The sequence below is a fragment of the Trichosurus vulpecula genome, chromosome 3 (genome assembly GCF_011100635.1).
Source record: "Trichosurus vulpecula isolate mTriVul1 chromosome 3, mTriVul1.pri, whole genome shotgun sequence".
Lineage (NCBI taxonomy): Eukaryota > Metazoa > Chordata > Mammalia > Diprotodontia > Phalangeridae > Trichosurus > Trichosurus vulpecula.
The window spans coordinates 33,326,665-33,342,340 of NC_050575.1; the positions used below are offsets into that span (position 1 = coordinate 33,326,665).

Genomic DNA, 15,676 nt, shown 5'->3' on the forward strand with positions numbered 1-15,676 from the left:
ATCAGAAAATTATTTGTAAATGCAGACGTTACCCCTTTTCCCTAGAGAGATGTAGCAAGTGCCTTTCCCCTTAAGTATAGGAATGCCAGTCTCAAATATGGCATTTTAAAAAAGACCTGGATGGCCCAGTGGAGAATTCATTTAACCCATCTGCCTCAGTTTCCTTAACTATAAAATGAGAATCATAGTAGCACCTACCTCATAGGGTTGTTGTAAAAATCTAAAGAAATAATATATGTAAAGCACTTATTAGCACAGTATCAGACACATAGTAATCCTTTAACAAATGCTTCTCCCTACCCTTATGTGTATGCTGAGGGGTAGAGGACTGGGGATGGGGGTAGGAGGTGGGTTTTAGACTGTCATTTCCTTGTATAGGGAATTTCGTGGAAGAAAACTCAGATCCATCTGCAATTACGAGAATTAGAAAACTGCCTAGGAGCTCTGAGAGGTTTAAGCGATTTGCAGAGGGTCACAAACAACTTAATATGTGTCAAGAGGCAGAGCTTGAATTTCAGGTCTTCTGGACATGCCTCTTAATTCACTTATACTGGGGGTGCTTCTACTATATAGCCCCAGGAAATGGAACTAGGATTTTCAGTTCAATCATCCTGAATTTTCAGTCAAACATTTTATTTTTTTAAAAAATCATTATTTAGAGATCATGAAGACTCCAACGCACACAATTATACTAATTTATGGTGTAAAATCTTAATCAACATTTTAGAATTTTGCTAATTATGTTTTATTATTACATTTTTCTTTTAAAAACCCCCACAAATGTTTACAATTTTTTGAATATTCATATTAAAATACTTATTAGTCAAATGCACAAGAAATCTGAGAAAGTATTAGAAGTGACATTTATACCAACCTATATGGGAATAGAAAAAGTCTAAGACAAGAAATATGGAAGAAAAGTTTTTTTTTCCTTGAAGAGGAAAATGTCTTTAAAAGAAAAGTTCTTCCCTAATTCTCCCAACCTTTTTGTTCCTCCTTGCACTGATCAGTCTAGATTCCATTTCCCAAATTTTTCCATTTTTTCTTCTGCTATTCCACCCTCCATACTGACTTTTATCTTCTTCCAAATCTGATGAGTGCCATAGCCAAATGTACACAAATTACTTTATTTCAAGTAGACTACAGTCTGATAAAAAAAAAATTCCAGGCACAGCTTAATACAGTAAAATTGGACTTTTCTCATTCTAACAATAATATTTAAGCTACTCTTTCCTAAATGGATCTGTTGATGTATTTATTAAATACACTCTACAACGAATGTATTTCTTATTTAAAGTAGATAAAAGACCTAAAGCAACATCTTTCAGAGGAACAGCCATACAGAAAACTTACACTGGAGTAAAACATACTAACTTAGATAAACAAAAGAACACAATGATAGATTCAAAGGCCCCAATAACACTTTACTTAATAATTAGTGCAAGAGTTTTCCCACATAAACAAATTTGACCCTAGACTTCAATGATAAACAATTCACTGTGATGACATTTACATATAAATACACATAAATAAAACCCTACATAATTTATATTCAGAATTAACATGAAACATGGCTTTAATAGAACTGTATCTATGATCAGCATTTTTTCCCTTCTAGCAATGCTCAAGTATAAAAAGCAATACAAGTTTCTCAACTACATGATTATGAAAACAGCTCTTACATTTTAAAGCATGTTGTATATTTACAGTTTACTGAACTATATAATTCATTCTATATAGTTCATTCTGAAAAATGAAAATCCTTTTAAAATTTTAACAGAAAAACACCAATTCCAAGTATTTACGCTAAGAAAGTTACTGAAGTAGCAGCAGAAAGGACATTTATAGTAAAAATATACTTTTAGGAAAATAGCTGGAAAATCTAAACACTGATAAAAGTATAAAAAATTTCAAAAATATATTTTTAAGAGCAAAACATTGCCCAAAACATACAAAACTGATAAAAAAAATCTATCTAGACTAATAAAGTTGAAGGCTGGTGACTGTAGCTGAAAAAGAAAGAGGGAAGGTAAAGAATCGGTCAGGGCAATTGGGAGTTTAAGTATCGGCCCTGAAAAAAAGGTTAAATGAAGAATCAAGAACCCATTGTACCAGTCTTCCCCTCTGCCTTGAGGAAGAAAAAGTAAGTACTCTAAGCCTAACCTTGGAAGCTTCATACCCTGCAACTATTTGTTAGAGTATCTATTCAAATTTCAGTGGACAAACCAAAACTGTCAAAGGCAAGTAGCTTGTTAGCTTTAAAGATAACACTATTTCACAAAATGAAGTGCTTTTTAGCTTTTATGTAGATTACGTATACATTTGATAGTAAACTATTTGAAGGCTTGTTTTTTCAAATGTTCTCAACTTCTTCAAAGAATCATGCTTTGTATTTAACCATTTCAAGATTCAACAAGGATTTCCACAATATGGTCAAGCTCATTTATATCAGATTTACAATTTGAGTTAGAATTTGTGGTTGTTTGAGATGAAAAGCTCTCAAGCACATCACAATGTCCCATTTTTGTGTTGCTCATCATTCCTGTTAATACTGTATCAAGATCATAGTAAGAATTGTCAACATCTGAAAATAAGTCTTCTACAGAATTAGGATTTTTGTTCTCCAGCGTTTCAAATATTTGATCTAGTGACTTCTGAAAGTTTCCCCTATTTTCTTGAGGATTCTCCATTTCCCAAACATTACTTTGAGGGTTTCTTGGAGCTTGTACTGATGTAACCGTGGACAGATCAGAAATAATATCTTGGGACTGGATATCTTCAAAGTCTTTTGAGAAACTACTGTAACCAGGAACAAGTTTCCCTTCACCCTGTTCTTTTGTTGAACGACAAAGGATATCTGATGATACTAGGCGATCAAGAGAAGCCTGTCCTGTATTCTGAGCATTTATCACTTGCCAAGTTCCATCCTGGGTCATTTCTTCTTGAATTTGCCTTACAGTATTTGCTATAAGAACCGATCGACACAGATTAGGTTCAACAAGCATGTGGCACAACTGAAGCTTTACCAGAGACATGTCTAAAAGTGACTGCCGCTGAAGATTATATGAGGGAACAGACTTAAAACCAGCCAAGGTTCCTTCAATATCTTCTTCACCATCAAAGCATTTTCTCTTTATTCCTCTTGCAAACATTGTGTCCTGTTGAAACCAAATAAATTATTTTAGCATAACTTAAAATGTCCAGGTTTCAGAAAAACAAAATAAAACCCCAAACCAAACCTATCAGAAAACATATAGCATTTAGCCAAAGCTAAAATCTCTACAATAACAGGTTAATCACAACTAAACTACTACTCTTAGACACAGCTAAGTAGTTTAACTTCAGCTAATTTAACAACTATAGAGGGTTATTAAACAGTGGGACCAATATTCAAATCAAAGATCGATACTGTTCATTTTTAAACAGGCAAACTAGGCATGTCTCTTACACATTACACAGAATGAGAAAACTAAGTCAAAAAAGGTGTTTATGCCTATAAGAGACGATAAATTTGAAGACTAGGTATAGGTGAACAGGGATTTAACGGTTTGGACTAAAATGCAGATAACCAAATTAAGGATCTACCTAAGTGTTTTCGAAATTATTCTTGAAACTTCCATTTTCTCCTTAATGCCTACATTTGTACAATGGGGCAAATAAATCACAGTTTATTTTTTAAATAGTGCTTATTAATCATGGCTGTACAATGTTTTAGATTTGCTCGAGAGCTATGTATTTTGGAATTATTGCTGGAATAAAACTCACTTTTGGACAGCCTGTTATAGTTGCATCATTAGTTAACATTATAGAATTGTTGCTTAGAAATGAGCACTAAATCTAACTAAAAACAAATAAATATAAAGAAACTTATGATGTAAAAGACGTTTATACAACAAAAAACTGATTTTAACCTACATACCCAACTCTAACAAAAGGAGTATCGTGAAAAGTATTTAATTAAGTGGCAACAGGCCTCTGCCTTCCCAGTTCTAACATCATCATCCTCATTATGTCAATTTATCCAATTATCTAACAAGGAAATTAAAAAAAAAAAGTTACCCATGCCTATTTGTAAACAAGCCTAAACCATTTAAAAATGATTTAAAAAAACTAGTTTAAATACATTAATGCCTTATAACTTCTTCCGCCGTCGATCACAACCCACCTATATCTAAATCTTACAGAGTTGCTCAAGGCTCAAGTTATGAGACTTTCTCATGGTCACAGAGGTGACTGTCAGAGGCAGAATTTGAACCCAGGTCTTCCTGACACCGACTCCAACTCCAACAATATTCACTTACACCAAGCTGCCACTCTCATTCATACTATAAGATTAAGGAAATACCATTTTATTTTCACATAGTGCTACTAGAATAACTACACAGTGTTGAATTTTAAAACATGAAAATTGCATTACAAATACTTATTATGAAAACACTAAGCGTGTCATAATATTCTTTAACAAACCAGTGTTTTTAAAAAAGAGGCCAAGTAAGGGCTTAATTAAAGACCAAAACTTATACTATAGTGAATCAAAAAACAGGAACTACCTGTAATGAGAATTCTGACAATTGACTTCATGTTTGTGCTCCTAGAGATAAACTTCTAGACACCCACAGATATTCGAGTTCTGAGGCAACATCTTTTAGTTAATTTACCACACACTGCTAGGAAGTTATAACATTCAATTTACAAACCACGAGAGACTGCAAGTTTCTTACTAAAAGATGAGCATATTGTGATTCATCATTAATTCTCAAACTCTACTCTCTTTTATCCTTGCAAATTAAACTCCAAACTATTAAGAATTTAGATTCCTGATCATCTTCCAAATAAACTTTGATATCAACTCTTGAAATTTGAGTTACCTTTATTCTTCCTTCTTCACACATTCTGATCCTAACCATTAAGTTAAAATCATCTCTCACATAAATTATAGCAAATTCTAGGCTTCCCAATAAAACTAACCTCCCCCATTCTTGTCATCATCCTCTTTCCCTTTCCAATCAAAATACTACTTCAAAGATAAGAGAATAGGATTTAGATAGAAAAAGCCTCAGAGATTATTTCACCCAAACCCTTCATTTTAAAAAGACACAGAAACATTAAGTGTCTTCCCTGAGGTCACAGGGAGGTTGCAACAGACCAGATCTTGAACCCAAGTCCTCAGACTTAAATCCCAATACTTTTTTCACTATGCCATTTTCCTCTGTAAAATGCTATTTCTTCAAATTTGAAAAGTTAATTTAAAGGCTCTCATTCTTAAGGATCCTTACCCATTTCACTACTATCAACTCTACCTAGAAACACCATTACAATATGCCCAATTGGAATACTACCTGCTTAACAGGAGTACAAGATGCTTAAATTGAAGTTATGTCTGATTCTTGCTATTAAAAGCCCCTTTCTTTTCTCTATGGCTACTATAATTAAACAAACATTCTTTAAGGGGCAATGCAACACCTACCTTAGTAGGAAGAGAACAAAATTAACTAGGCATTTAAAAACGTGTCTGTCATTTGCATTTTGAAAAAGTTATGGCCAGTTCTTCATGTGAGGTTCAGAAATTTGCCTGATTCATCTATGTATTCTCCACAGCACTTTGCACATAGTAAGCATTCAATAAATGTTTGAAGGAATAAGAATAAGTACTACAGGAAGGACAGAAAAACAGATGAGACATTAAAACTAAGCTCCAGAAAAAATTTCACAAGTGCTTTCACAGCTCTTCTACCTACTCTAAAAAGTAATACAAATATGCCCTCCAAACTGTTTGATCTCCTCTCCTTACCTGATTAGTTTTGCTTTCTACTGTGCAATCAATCCATGAAGAAACATCCTATATAAACAAGTTAACAGTGTATATATACCAAACTTAAGATATTAGGCATGTTATACAAATATACTCAAGTTTTTTCTTTAGAATTAAAGTATGTTAAAATCATACTAAAAAAAATATTTCCTTCAAAGCTCCATCTCTACAGGTACAATCTCAATTCACATATTTGACATTTGAAACCAGGTCATCAAACAACAAAATAAAGGCCACTGACATGACCTTTAAAAGTCAGTATTCTCCAAACCAGTGTTCACTAACACAATGGCATCTCATGAAATAAAACCTCAATAATCTCAGAGATGCCATAAAACTCACGAAAATATGTTAGCAACAACATGAATTATTATACATGCAAATATAGCTAATCAAGTATTTATTTTCTATATAAACACTTTTCAGAGAAAGAATATCAGAATGGATTATAATGATTAAAAATACCTTAAAACCATTTTAATTTATATTAAAACTCAAAAATTATGGAACTGGGAATATAAAAGATGATATATTTGTAAATAAACTTTAAGAATACATTTTTAATCATCCCCCTCTTTTGTACTGATTACAATTTTTTTTCACAAAACCAATCACATTACTCAAGAATTACCTCATTCAAGAAAAAAATGTGCAATGAAATTTTTAATAAAGTTGGTGGATGTTGCTTTAAGAACTCAGACTTACCCATCCAGCTATGAAGAACAACTTTTCCCCTGCATGAATAGAAAAATATATTTTCTCTCACTGAAATCTAAATTGAGGAATCATTTTAGGAATTTAAAAATAAAAGTACTATGCTAATTGTTCCTAGTCTATGAATAAAAAAAAACTACCTGTATACTTCTTTAAGTCATATGCTGAATTTTTTTGGAGGGAGGGAAGGCAGGGTCATTGGAGTTAAGTGAGTTGCTCAAGGTCACACAAGTAGCTGAGGTCAGATTTCAACTCAGGTCCTCCTGATTCCAGGGCTGGCGCTGTATTCACTGCACTACTTAGATGCCCCCCATATGATGAATTTAAAAATACTTGAAAATTTTTTTTAATTAAAGTCATTCATACATGCTTGTAACATAGGAAAGCTTATCTATTTTTCTTTTGAACAGAATGTTTCTTGGCATTCTTGTATTCTTTTATCTACCTAATATATGGTGGCAAAAATATGTACAATTTCCCATTTCAAATTACTTTCATTTATCTGAGAACATGATATATATCCCATGCTCATTGTCTTTACATCCCCAGAGAATTTACGCTAAGCAATTTAAAAATATTTATGAATTGAAATCAAATTATTAAGCTGGAGAGGCTTCACCCTCTTTCTCTCCCCCAATTACTTCAAAATAATTTCATTGAGCATTGGCAAATTAATCGGTTTTTTAATATAGTTTAAATTTTTTTAAAAAGAAAAATAATTCAATGTGTTAAGCTATTTTTTATCTAGGAACTACTATGATCAAAAAAAGGCGAATGGTTAATCACATAGTGAGAATGAAGGATAAAAGATAGGACACTATACCAACCAACAGCAAACACTTTGTAGGATTTATGGGAGATAGATGGATTAGAATTATGAATTACAAGACATGGTAGGGTTGCCAGCTGTCCCAATGGAGTAACCAAAATAGTATCATAGATCCACTGATATATTTTAATTGTACAATAGCTAAATTCTATAAAAGAGATTTACAGATTCAGTTACCAAAGCTTCAATCACAATTTATCAAAGGCACTTTTTGTTGATAAAATGAGTGATTTAAATTGTGACAAATAAATTTTTATTTAAATCAAATTCTTCCCCCAAGCCATACTGAAATCAAACAAATAAAACTCTAACAAGGTTATGAATTACTAGAATAACAAGCCCTGAATCATGATTTAGCAGATATTTCTTGCTGCCTTCTCCACTTGAGCATCTACCCACTTTGCATTATTTTGGTTGCAAATCAGGTAAGAAATGATTATGAAATGACAAACCTCATGAGCAATCATAAAATTTTAACTAGAAAAATGTTTAGATATGCTAAATATGTATAGCTACATAAAAATTGCTTACCACACTCAAGTCCTACTGTATAGCATGTTTTTAGATAGATTATCAACCTATATAAATTCGTTACCATAAAACCTAAGTACACAGGGCAATTTCTAATTTTAAAAAGTGAAATCTAGTAGAAGAGCATTACTTATTTCCTTTTATGTAAAAATTATCTTATTTTAAAAAGTGAGTTGGTCAACAAAAAGCATTTTTTGGCTCTACAAGGACAATTACCTTTACCTTACTACCTTACTTACCTTATTACTGGGTATACTAAGTTAAGTTTTCAATAATTAAAAAAAGCACAGATAGCCAGTGTCAATTCTGGGAAAAACGAGCTGGTCTGTCTCACAAAGTGTATGGGGCAGCTAGGCACAGTGGATAGAGCACTGGCCCTGGTGTCAGGAGGACCTGAGTTTGAATTTGACCTCAGACACGTACTACCCGTATGACTTTGGGCAAGTCACTTTACCCCAATTGCCTCAAAAAACTCAAACCAAAACCAAAACCAACCCCAAAGTATATTAGATTTTAAGCTCCTATAAGACAGGAATTGTCTTATCTCAACTTTTAAACTCTTTCAGTACCTAATCCAACACTTAGCAAACCATAATGTTGGTTCCCCGCCACCCTTTATAAGAGAATACTTCCTTTAACTTAACTGAGGCCACATACAGGAGACAGTGGACTTCAGTCAGGAAGAACCAAATTCAAATCTCGATTGTGACACTGTGTGTGATCAAGTCACAACCCATCCAAAAACTTTGACTTTCTCCCTAAAAATGTGTAAAGAATCTTGAAAATCTTAAACCATTACATGCCAGCTATTAGGTAGGTGAAGCTCATTGAGTTGAAATATCAAATTGTCTTTTGCAATTACTAGTGGAGCCAGTTTAAAAAGCCACATAAGAAAATTCAGTCTTTACTTTTATAATAAGGAGTAGCAACCAAGTAGATAGAACACACACAGCTTGGAGTCAGGAAGACCTGTGTTCAAATCCAGCCTCAACATACTCAAGATGACCCTGGGAAAATCACTTAACCTGTCTTTGCCTACGTTTCCTCATCTGTAAAATAAGAACAGCACCCACTTCCTAGGGTTGTTGAGGATCAACTGAACTCATAATTGTAAAGCACTTGGCACAGTACCTGGTACACAGTAAATGTTATATAAATATTAGCTATTGTTACTATTATTTATAGACAATTCATTTTATATAGTGCTTTAGATTTCATAAAGTGCTTTTTACACACAACCTGTAACTAGGGTGTACAAGTGTTATCATTTTACAAATAAGGAAACAGAAGCTCAGAGATTCCCATGGTCACATTGCTAGTGAGAATCAAAATCTGAACTTAAATCTCCTTACTTACTCCAGCACTTTGCAGTATACTATGGATGTTGCTGACCAAAAATAAAAACAAGCAGTCTTACTTACTCACTCATCTTATTCCCTAGTACTAGCCAATTTGGTTAGTCCCAAAAATTAAACCCACCTTCAAAGAATAAGGATTTGCCACCTGCGAGAAATGCAATGTGCTACAGGCACTTAAGCCAATTCCAAAATATTTTAAGCAAAAGACAACCTTCTAGAAGTATTCAGGTACATAGCCTCAAAATGATTTTTGAAAAGGATAAAACTATTTTTTGTGTGTATGTGCATGCGTCTGTGTGATGGACATTCATAAATACTGTTATGCCTGGTTTTTTTCTCTTGTTATAATACCTAGCACATGAATAAATAGGCTTCTTCTTACTGCTGATGAGTTCTAAATTTTCTGGCTAATTGCTTTTACCATTTTTCCTTTTTTGACCAGACCTGTAATTTTATCAGTGCCAGGAGGGAGCTCCCTGTTAAGTACTACCCATGCAGACTGAAGATCAATACCTATTCTGCCTGTGTCCTAGACAGTTGGTAGGGCTCTGAAATGTTAAGTGACTTGCCCAGGGTTACATGGTCTACATATTGTTAGAGACAGGACTAGACTCCAAGGCCAGAGCAAACTGTCTAAGTCACAAAGCCTCTCTTAAACTTTTAGAATCACCACATTTAAAATAGGGAAAAAAAACCATTATGCAGCAATCGTTGTTTTCTAAACAAAGGTTTTACTTTACAGGATCATAGTAAAGATCTGACATGGATATTAGAGATCATCTAGTCCAACTCCCTCATTTTTAGAAGAAACTAGGGCAGACTAGGATTAAATAACTTGCTAACCTAGGGGGTCAAACATTACATAGTAATAGTAACAGAGACTATCTGTCAAATCCAGATCCTCAGGCTCCAAATCCAAAATTTCCCTACTGATTTAGAAATAAGCATTTTCCCTTTTCCTCCAGATTGCTAGGCATACTTATGTGAATGAATCCTCCATTTACTTAAATAAAAATATAAAAATTTGAATGAAATAAAAATGTCACCATTTTAAAATGCTTTAAAATAACAGTTGGCAGAAACATTTTGCAACACTAAACCAATTTAAAAACTAACAGTTGACTAGTGAATACTTCAGAAACATTGGTGTCAAACTCAAATACTAACAATCCTTGCAGGGGGCATATTGACTTAAGAAAACCAGAAGTTAACATAAATCCATGTTGAACTGCATTTCTATTTTGTTAAAACATTTCTCAATTACATTTTAATCTGGTTCAGGCCTCACTTGGACTATAGAGTTTTGAAGGCACTAAGTTTGTCACCTCTGCTTTAGAATAAGCAAAAGTCCATTGGTATTTCTTTTTATTACCCCTAAGCACACTAGGGGTTTGTGAATTTCTGAAATCCAAACTTAAAAATTTCAGATCGGAAGGAAGTATATATATTCTATAGTAAGCAGTAAGCTGATTACCTATACTCATTGCTGCTACTCAGATAATCCAAAGAAGACAAAAGGAATTTATAGCTAATAGCGTTCAGATGATAGCAGCTAAATCCCAGAGCTGAAAGGGAGCCTTCCTAGAAACTCAAATCTAGCTTTGTCTTGGTTTTATTTGTACAAATGTGATCTTCCACACATCAAATTCTTTTAAATATTAATCAAGAAAAGGCAGTAACTGCTTTAATTTAAAATGTGAGAACAATAAATTGATGTTTGCTTCTATGTACTCTAAATCCTGCTTCATTGAAAAAATATGTTGTAACAGTATTTGTGCACTGAAAATGAAATAATGGAACTATATTTTTAAAAAGTCCTAAAAACTTAAAAAAAAAAGACTATCAGATGGTTCCACATACCTATATATTATTATGAACCCAAAATAGCATATGTACTACACAACATACACTTAATATCTATGTATCCATCCAAAGGTTACATAAAAATGTAGGTACATCCTAGGGAAATTGAAGCACAAGAGCAGATTGTCTGCACTGTCTGGAACGCTGATCCAATGTATATATCCTTTACAAAGTCTGGTAATTAATTCCTCATATACTCCTTGAATTTTTTCTTTTTTACCTTGTCATTGTCTGAAATTCTATCAGTTGGAGCAGTCTTTTTAATAAATGAAAATCTAGTATTGATGGAGTGGTTAAGGAGTTTTCATTCACACTTTAGTATGAATCAGTTCAGACTTCTTTTTTCCTAACACTTACCTGAGGTAACTGGCAACTAAGAAAAATAAGAATTGTGTTGGGGGTTGAAGATTGTATCTTTGGAGCAAGAATTACTTGGGGAAGTTAGGGCAGTGATGGGCAGGGTGCTAAATCAGGGGAGGAGAGAGGGGAAAGCAGCACGAGGACTAGGCACTGATCAGAGTATTAAAAAGGGATGTACACAGAGAGGTAAAGTGAAAAAGTCTCACATTACTTGCTCTGAATCTATAGTACTCTATATCATATTCTACCTAAAATCCACAAAGGGGCTATGTCTTATTTGTTTATAGTAACAGCAAATGCTTATATAGCATTTACTGTGTGCCAGACACTATGCCGAGCACTTTACAATGACTATCTCATATTACTACTATTTATTAAGTAGCATTTTATTCTCAAAAATCTACTGCAGAGGGAGAATCCAAGCAACAATAACCAGCCATCAGAAAGGTGAGTTAGCCACTTGTGGGATGCTGACCATATAGTTGTCTTATCAATTGATCTTAGGAATTATGGCTTTCATCTAAATAAAACCTGACTTAAAATACTCCCAAATCAAAAGCTACTAGCTTTTGGATTATCTGTACTAATGACGGTTGACTGCTAAAACACCAGTATCTGACTTTGGAGCTTGAATGTACAGGTACATCATAATGGAGTCTTAAAAGAGCCAATTGCTTTGGTTACTTACCACGGAAGAAAATGAAAATCCTTTTACCCATTTAAAAGGGTAAGGACTGAGATAGAACCCACTTAATCAGCACATTTTAATGAAAGTTGAGGCAAATGCATTATTATCTGGAAGAGAACAAAACTTACCACTCTTCCATCAAAATAAGAAAAATCAAAGCAGCTGAATTAACCACCCCCCCCCCCATGTGAGACAAGAAGCTTCTAGGTTTCCCTGAAAGATAGGATCATATAAATAAATGTTTTGATTTCAGTGCTAAATCGTAAAAGTAAAATTGATAGTAACTGTCAGCAAAACAAATGATAAAACATAAAAAATACAGCTAATATTAAAAAAAAAAAATTTAACCTCTGAGAGGCAATGTGGCACAACAGATAGAGGAACTACTGGCTTTAAAGTTAGAAGATGCTGGGTCCCACCTCTGTTTGACACATATTGGCTGTATAATTCCAAGGAAATCACTTAACATCTCAGTGACCTACAGAACTTTCTGAGACTTTAAAATTGCAAAGAAGCTACTGACTATATTGGTGTTGGAAGTTTCCTCATCTTGGAGTGTCCTTTATCCTATTTTTTAAAACTTGTTTTTAAAGTATAGTAATTTATTCTCACTACTCTTTAACTTTCCCATTAGAAAAAATAGCTATCATCTACTGGTTGTGACACTCAGAAAACTATTTGGTCTAATACTTCTCTGGGACACACTACAATAGGTTGATTTCTCCTTTAAGTCTTTCATTTTAGTCACAAAGCATTGGGAAAATTGACCTTTCTACTATTTTCTGGAAAATTCCCTACTCTCACCAATTACTATTTCTACATGCTACTACAGTATGACAAGGCAAGTGGATACCAATAAAGATAAAGATTACTTACCAGTAAATGTTTGTGAGAACTGTCCTCTTCCCACATCCTATTTCCCTCCCTGTCGTCAGTCTCCATTTGACTGGTCAGCTTAAACAAGACTGAAAGGGAAGTAGTAGGTACAAGCACCAGATTTTTCAACCACTCATCGTGGAATTTTTGTGTTTCCAGATATATACTAACACAATACTAACAGTGCAATTGCTTCCTACTGTAGGATGGGGAAGGAGAACTGTTCCATAAAATTTCAAGTAATTAATTCTTTTTTCAAAAGCAAAATTTTAAAACACTCTAACTGAACACTCACCATGTCTGCATCTGAAAGCAAGCCACAAAGCAGCATGCCTTTTACTAAAATGTTTCATGGTTGATCACCATTCTCCATAAATTAAGATGTATCACTTGTTATACTTTTTAAAAAGTGGCTAAATTAAAGAGGCAACAGTCCACAGCACTTGAGGTTTTGCTAAGTGCTGCTAAGATGAAATTCAAGTTTCCCTCTGCAAACATCTAACTACCCACTTCTCCCTGTGCAAGGAATTCAACAAAGAAAACTTACATAATGGCAATTTTTGACGAATAGAAGTATTGGTAGGATGACATATACAAGCCACAATGTTTAAAATCCAAGTCAGTTGTATGATATGGTCCATATAAGTCCCCAATTTCACATCAAATAAACTTTTTTTAGGTTTGGTGGGTCTTATTGCCAATTTCAGCAGGGTCTGAGTATTCGAGAGTTTTGAATAAACTACCATCTTATCCTAGAAGCAGCCTTCCCATTCCTGGTCCCGCTTTGATATGAAGAACCATACTGGGATAATTTCTCTTTCCCCAAGCCCATCTGAGTCAATGGGCCAAGTGCTTCAGCTTCACAGTGGTAGCACCTCCTTTACTCACAGAAAGCTGCTGTGAGGAACAAAAAGGTTTTTTTTTAAAGTATTATCTTGACTTCCCAAGAAATGATACAATACCTTTCATTGACCAAATATAGGTAAAAACGCCAATAAATAAAATTCATTGAAGGACTGACAGACTGATGAAATATACCAGGATTTTGCCTGTGGCACCTAGAACATGAGATTAGCAACAACCAATATAACTTTTTTTTTTAATACTTTAAAAACCTTTCCTTCTTTGCAAAGTTTAAGGCCTCATGTAAATGTCAGCTGTCATGATTATTGCTGAGAAGTCTGAAAGGGGTTGGGGGAACATGGAAAGGGTCCACAAATGAAAGAAAACCAACCACCTTAGGCACCCACCCCCTCTCCACCCCCCACCACCATCACCAACACACCACCACCACCACCACCTCCACCACCACTCCCATCACAAACTAGAACGCCCTCCCCTCCATCATGTATTTTCACAAATAATTCATTGCATTTTGGGAAGAAACCTGGCAACGCTAACCAGCCGACTCGACCTTTGCACTAGAGCTCTAAGATGTCACCAGCAGCTCTGGATGGAGTTACAATGGTCGGTAGAAGTGACTTTCCATTACTCAAAGTGCGTTTCCTCCTCCACAGCGGGAAGTGTGTTCTGCGGCGGAGGCGGCCCCGGGGATCCATTGGGAACTGGCGCTGCCGGGAGCCTCTGCTACGAGGAGGGGCCTTCGCGGCTGGGCTAGGCGGGCTACACGCACATACGTATATATATGGGAGGGGGGCGATAAAGAGGAATGGCAAAGGGTGACGAGATGAGAGAAATCTACGAGCAAGTAGGAAAAGAAAAGAGAAAAAGAAACAGGGGGATTAGCCAGGAAAGAGCTGGTCCGCGGCAGTCGCCTCAGCCCCCGGGCCCCGGAGGGGCGAGGACCGCGAGGGAGCGGGCGGGAAAGGCGCGGGCCGAGCGCGGGCCGCGGGGCCCAGGCCCGGGCCGGGGCGGGCGTCTTTGTGCCGGCGGCTCGGGGTCCGGCCGGCCACACAAAGGCCGGGCCGGGCGAGGCGCCGGGCTTCCCGCCCCGGGTTTGGGGCCTAAGAGGCCCAGGAAGGGAAAGGGCAGAAGAGAGAGGGGGGAGGGGAAGGGCAGGAGGAGGCCGCGGGGGGAGGGGGAGCCGAGCCGCGGGAGCCATTTTGATTTCTCGGACCGGCCTCCGCCCCCTCCAGTAGCGGCAGCCCCCATCTCCGGGGTGCCCCATAACCCCCGACCCCGTACACACACCCAACCCGGGGCGGAGCGTCCTGCCCCCTCAGAGGCCGAGCTCACCTGAAGCCGCCGCGGCCACCGTTCTGGCTCCGGGCTCCGACTCGGGGGCCCCAGTTTACTCACAGCTTGAGCTCCGAAAACCGCTCCAGCTCCGACTCCTCACGGCGCCCAGGGAAGGATAGCAAGGCGGGGCCCTCGAGGAAGGAAAGGGGAGGAGCGACCGGGGAGGGAGGATCTCAGGGGCGGAGCCGGCCGCTGAGTGACGGTCTCCGCCACGGCCTCCACCATTCACCTCCCACAAAGGGTAACCATGGTGACCACTGCGCCGTTGCGGCCTCTGACTGGCTGAGTACCTGGAGTTGGGAGGCGGGGCAAGTCTCCCGACTTCAAATCCCGAGGGCGTGGGGGAGGGTGTGGAGGTAGTTGTAGTTCCCGCTCTCCACACTCGTAGGCGGTTGTGGGCGCGTGTACAGCTGCTATGGGGCTCGGGCTGGGGCTGCCTCGCGCGG

The 15,676-nt window shown here is 36.7% G+C and overlaps 1 protein-coding gene across 20 annotated transcripts; it reads right to left on the minus strand.

Moving 5' to 3' along the window:
* Positions 1-1,107: 1,107 nt before the first annotated feature.
* CDCA4 (cell division cycle associated 4) lies at positions 1,108-15,466 on the minus strand. 20 transcript variants are annotated; one of them, XR_005009860.1, is made up of 6 exons: positions 15,228-15,466; positions 14,446-14,729; positions 13,579-13,925; positions 13,032-13,120; positions 4,166-4,325; positions 1,108-3,158 (listed from the first exon to the last, which is right to left on the minus strand). XR_005009860.1 is itself a non-coding variant. In XM_036749007.1 (5 exons), the coding sequence occupies exons 4-5, from the start codon at positions 13,095-13,097 to the stop codon at positions 2,403-2,405; spliced, it is 822 nt and encodes a 273-aa protein (XP_036604902.1). In that variant the 5' UTR covers positions 13,098-13,120; positions 13,775-13,925; positions 14,446-14,729; positions 15,228-15,466; the 3' UTR covers positions 1,108-2,402. The 20 variants fall into 20 exon arrangements, 19 of the variants coding, with proteins under 19 accessions (XP_036604902.1, XP_036604898.1, XP_036604900.1 ...); XM_036749007.1 differs by lacking the exon at positions 4,166-4,325 and having other exon boundaries at positions 13,775-13,925; XM_036749003.1 differs by lacking the exon at positions 4,166-4,325.
* Between the last annotated feature and the right edge of the window lie 210 nt (positions 15,467-15,676).

Coding starts and splice junctions, on each gene's coding strand:
- CDCA4 (XM_036749003.1), bottom strand. CDS start 13,777: ATGGTAGTTTATTCAAAACTCTCGAATACTCAGACCCTGCTGAAATTG. Junction 13,121..13,578: donor TCGTCAAAAATTGCCATTAT/GTAAGTTTTCTT, acceptor CTTCCCTTTCAG/TCTTGTTTAAGCTGACCAGT. Junction 3,159..13,031: donor GTTCTCACAAACATTTACTG/GTAAGTAATCTT, acceptor TGGTTTCAACAG/GACACAATGTTTGCAAGAGG.